The sequence below is a fragment of the Pezoporus wallicus genome, unplaced genomic scaffold (assembly GCF_028554395.1).
Source record: "Pezoporus wallicus isolate ANWC-B61680 ecotype Strahan unplaced genomic scaffold, APGP_CSIRO_Pwel_v1 contig_8776, whole genome shotgun sequence".
NCBI lineage: Eukaryota > Metazoa > Chordata > Aves > Psittaciformes > Psittacidae > Pezoporus > Pezoporus wallicus.
The window spans coordinates 932490-936977 of NW_026639091.1; the positions used below are offsets into that span (position 1 = coordinate 932490).

General features: G+C 55.0%; 1 protein-coding gene across 1 annotated transcript; it reads right to left on the reverse strand.

Moving 5' to 3' along the window:
• Window positions 1-651: 651 nt before the first annotated feature.
• On the reverse strand, window positions 652-3554 carry LOC130601500 (C-C motif chemokine 21-like). The gene is made up of 4 exons (XM_057413610.1): window positions 3398-3554; window positions 2776-2896; window positions 2486-2660; window positions 652-2244 (listed from the first exon to the last, which is right to left on the reverse strand). Exons 1-3 carry the CDS (start codon window positions 3462-3464, stop codon window positions 2501-2503), a joined length of 348 nt encoding a protein of 115 aa, XP_057269593.1. The 5' UTR covers window positions 3465-3554; the 3' UTR covers window positions 652-2244; window positions 2486-2500.
• Between the last annotated feature and the right edge of the window lie 934 nt (window positions 3555-4488).

The window sequence follows — 4488 nt, forward strand, 5'->3', positions numbered from 1 at the left end:
TCCTGCTTTGCTGTTTGTGGTTGCAGATGTATTCTGCTGCGCCTCATTTCCAGGGGTGTTTTGCAATCACTCCCCAATGTCCTGACCCTGCACCAGCCCAGCAAGGCATCCCACAGGATGCGGAAGGACGAAGGGCCAGCCTCGCAGGGCTGGATGCAGTGCATCCCTGGACAACGCAGCGCTGCCTCCAGCCCCGGCTGACTCCCACCCTGACGGAGTCAGTTCCCAGGCTCCCAGCAAAGCCTTGGCCAGCAGCACAGCCTCATTAATAACTTGGTTTAATGCTGTCTTTCCAAAGCATCTGGGAGCATGGAGCAGGGAAGGTCAGAGTCAGAGGAACAGCTTCTTCTGTGAGTAGATGCTATGCACAAAACCATTTTGTGCTCACCCCCCTCCATGTCTGGGGAGTTTCCAAGCCCCCCACGGTGGGGATGGCTGAGCAAACAGGATGAGTTCACCTTGCTGGGCAGCACAGCTGCATGTGATGGGATTTGCACATCCCTGTGCCACACTGCATCCCAGGGACACAGCACCCATAAGGATGCAGAAACCGGGACCGGGGGGATGACGGTGCATAGGGCAGGAGAGCAGCCCCCCCATGCAACCCTTCCCTCCGCACCAAACTCCATCGCAACAGCCAGAACGAGTGAGTTTGGTTGTAAATGATATGTTTTATTGCCTTACATCCTGTCCAAAATCCCATCTGGCACTCGGCCACCTGCTCCCACATGGAGGAGCGGGCAGCGCAGAGACAGCTCAGCTCCCATCCCATACACAGGGCCGGTATCTTGGACTTCACAGTTTCTTTGCACAGCCTTACAATAATAAATGTAAACGCCTGCCTAATAAAGCAATCAAGCCAGATAAATGTGCTGGGTAGGGCTGCAAGCTTTACACCAGCCAACACACAGCTTTCGCTGATACTGTTAAGCTCTGCAAATCCTATTATTGCAATTTAGGACTTAATAGACCTCTACTGACCAAAGTCCGCGTCTCTGCAAGCAGATAGCACTGCAGGTGCCGTGCAGACCTTCACCTCGTTCCATCTCGGCACGCCAGAGGGGGTTTGCAAGCACTGGGAGATGCCATTCACAGCCAGCCCTGTCCTGGGTATTTGTCCCCCCTTCTACTTGCAGTGTCACCCTGTGGTGTCCTCGGGTTAGTGAGTTCCCATTTCACTAAAGCTCTGGGATAGAGCTACTCTCAAATGGCTGTAACCATGAATTTTGCAAAGTCTCCTATTGCCTCTGCACAGCATGCAGTTTTCACTATGTGGGCTTTTCAGAGTTGGGAAGAAAGTATATGAGAGTTGTTTTTCTGGTTCTCTTCCCCTCCTCCCCCCACACCAGAAAAAAACAAGTATTTGGCTTAATAATGTCTGACTCTGACAGCAGCAAAACCAAGGGAGGTAAAAGGGTAAAATGCCACTAAAGTGAATAATTGGCTACGATTTCATGGCAATTTCGTGCCTAGAAAGACTTAATAAAAATCAAAGGGACAAATCCTGTTGTGCTCCAAACTACACTGCAACAGTGTGCTATAAAAGCCAGCAGGGAAAGCCTGCAACAGCCTTGATGTACAGCCACAGTCACCCCCGTTGTCCCCACATTCTCCATCTCATCTGCTATTAACTGCCCTGCAAGGAAGACCCCAGCAAGCTGCCCAGGCAGGACCATGGGGACATGGGACCGGCCAGCACCCCACAGCTCTGCAAGCCGAAAAGGAGCAAACAGGTAAGAGGGAAATTAGCAGCATCGATCATTTATTTGGTAGAAAAATAAGAGCAATTTTCCAGTAAAAGCCAGATAGCAGCAGAAAGGGTACCCCATGAAGCACAAAGAGCCAGAAGTAGAGCTTTCCAGGAAGACTGAATGAAAGCACAGTCTTTAAAATATAAATAGAAAAGTATCAAAAACACCCCTAAAAAGTCACAGGAAAAGCTGCCATCCTGTCAGGCTATAGAAATCCCCTCTGGTGGGAAGGCTGCCCCATTCCCCCTTGAGGCTATGGCTCAGCTCCCACATGGGTCCAGGTCCCCGCTTGCATGGCCATGGGGCAAGCGGGGACCTGGGTGCCCCTTGCTGCCAACCTCTGGGGCAGGTTTGGCAGTGCCAAGGGGGCTGCAGAGAAGAGAAGAGAGCAGCCCCCTTGGCCAGCCCCATCCTTGCCCTAGGGCCAGCGCGAGAGTGGATGGTCCGTAGATGTCCATTGCCAGGTCGGTCATCGGTAGGGAAGGCATCCGTCCTAAGGAAGACAAAGAGAGGGTCTCAGTGAGAGCACCAGGGGCCCGTTGCCTTGCGTGGTGTGCCTCACCTGTCCCCAAGCATTGCCCTTGTCCCAGCAGCTCCAGAAAGAAATGTGATTTTAAGGCAAGCACAACCATGGCTCTGTCCCCAGGATGCCCACCTTCCCATGGGGATGGATCCGGGATGGAGGGCAGCACCCTCATCCCGTCACCCTGATGTCCCCACTGCTCCTCACCTACCTTTTCAGGCCTGATTTAGACCTGCTGCTGCTTCTGATGCTTGGGTCTGCCCCGGTAACGTGGGGGCTGTCCCTTCTTGTCCTTCCTGACCCTCTTGTCCAGGTTCTGCATCAGTTTCTGGACAGCAGGGTCAGTGGGAGAGGCACAGATCTTCTTGTTCTTCTTGGTGGTAAACCTGAGGGCACAGGCGGAAAGTTTTGCTGGGGGTGGGCAGGGGGAGGACACGGAGCAGGAGGGTTTGGCTGGAGCCAAACTGCTTTGGACGGTCCCGACCGTAGCAGGGTACTTACACAACAGCACGCAGCAGACATCCCGACTCAGGTTCTTGGAGGGTGTAGGAAGTCACCCGGTTGCCAGAGATGGGTTTCTGGCTGTATTTCAAGCAGCAGTCCATGCCCAAGTTGCCAATGCCTAGGAGTAAGGTGGGAGTGTGGGATTTTGGACCCTCACAAAGCCAGGGCATCTTCCCACCCCCCAAAAGGAGCACAGCGCAGCCAAGCTGCGGCACAAGGCAACCTTTTTGGTGTCATTCATGGGGGAGATGCTCTAGCAGCATGTGAGGGTGGGAGCTCTCAACCCCAGTGCCCAGTTGCAGGTTGGACCCTGCACCTTGAATACGTGATGCCCATTTCAGTGCTGGCAGAGGGGAAACTGAGGCAGAGATGACAGAGGGACCAAACCTTATTCTCCTGCCTGTGCTTTGCACCTTGGGGTGCTGTTGCCCCACCAGGCACACGCACACACACACACTCCCAAACCAATGACATGCACCATTACACATACACACACCCTCCACCACAAACCACACACCCGCAGCCATGCATACACTCAAATGTAGGGCACTCACACCCCGTGCACTGCAACCACAGCACCCTGTGAGCACCCACATCCCCAGGGCTTGGTGCCTCTTACCTTGAGCCTGGGTGATGAGGATGGTTGCAGTCAGCAGAAGCAGCGGCAGGAGGAGGCGCAGAGCCATGTCGAGTGCTGAGCAGTGCAAGGAAGGAGAGCAGGATGTGCACTGCTGCCTAGAGCCGGGGCTGCTCCTATTTATCTCGGACGCTCTGCTTTCATTTTCGGCCAGCCTGGCAAGCAGCCCACCAGCTGGCCGAGGGATGGGTGATGGAGAAGTGGGAGGGTGGGGGATTCCTGTAAGCCACAACCCCCAACCCACCTTCCCCCCCCCCCCCTTTTTGGATGCATCCTGTCTTGTTCCCAGCTGCCCATCAGGGCCTGGGGTACCAGGCTGGGGGTACACCGGAGATGCGGCCCCCACCACGGTTAGATGGGTTTGTAGGCTCCTGTTTCTCCTACCCGGTCTCTCAACCTGCCCCTACCTGCACTCAGAGGGCTGGGTGCTGGTGCTTACCTGTTTGTTCCCAGGGCAGGAACCCTGGAAGGTGGCCAAGCCATTAGGGACACCAGGGAGCCAATCGGTTTTGATCCCCCATCTCATGCTTTGCTCCCAGGCCACCCCACACAGGTGAGAAGGGGCTCAGGGTGACCCCATATCACAGCCTCCCCCCCCACAATCCCTGTCTGGCTCCCTGGGACCTCCCCAAATAGCTGAACACATCTGTAGGGCTGGGATGTGCAAGGGACAGCCTGCACATGGGACTGGGGGAGATAGCACAGAACACTGTATGTTGGTGCTGTCCCCCGATACTGGGGAGCTGAAGATGGGTGGCAAAGCTGAGCAGGAATGGGTTGACTCCTGAGGTTTAACACAGACAAGATGCAAGCTCCCAGCATGGGTACAATGGAGTGACCCTGTGCAGATGGACGTGTTGGGCATGGCTGGCAAGATAGGGGCTATGCAGAAGTAGTCTGGGGGAGCTGAACAAGACCCCACAGAGCACTCCTGTGGGGGGCAAGGCCACTGAAAGAGATGGCACATGGCTGGGCCGGGTTCTGAGCAACTCAGTTTAAACACTGGAGCACTGGTCCTGCTCTGACAGGGAGATGGCTAGAGACATTCGTGGCATGGTCTGGAAGAGACAAAG

Excerpts from the sequence above, each read along its gene's own strand:
- LOC130601500 (XM_057413610.1), bottom strand. The coding sequence starts at position 3,464 with ATGGCTCTGCGCCTCCTCCTGCCGCTGCTTCTGCTGACTGCAACCATC. Across the intron at positions 2,897-3,397 it reads CCTCATCACCCAGGCTCAAG|GCATTGGCAACTTGGGCATG; the intron begins GTAAGAGGCACC and ends CCTTACTCCTAG. Across the intron at positions 2,661-2,775 it reads TGTCTGCTGCGTGCTGTTGT|GTTTACCACCAAGAAGAACA; the intron begins GTAAGTACCCTG and ends CTGTGCCCTCAG.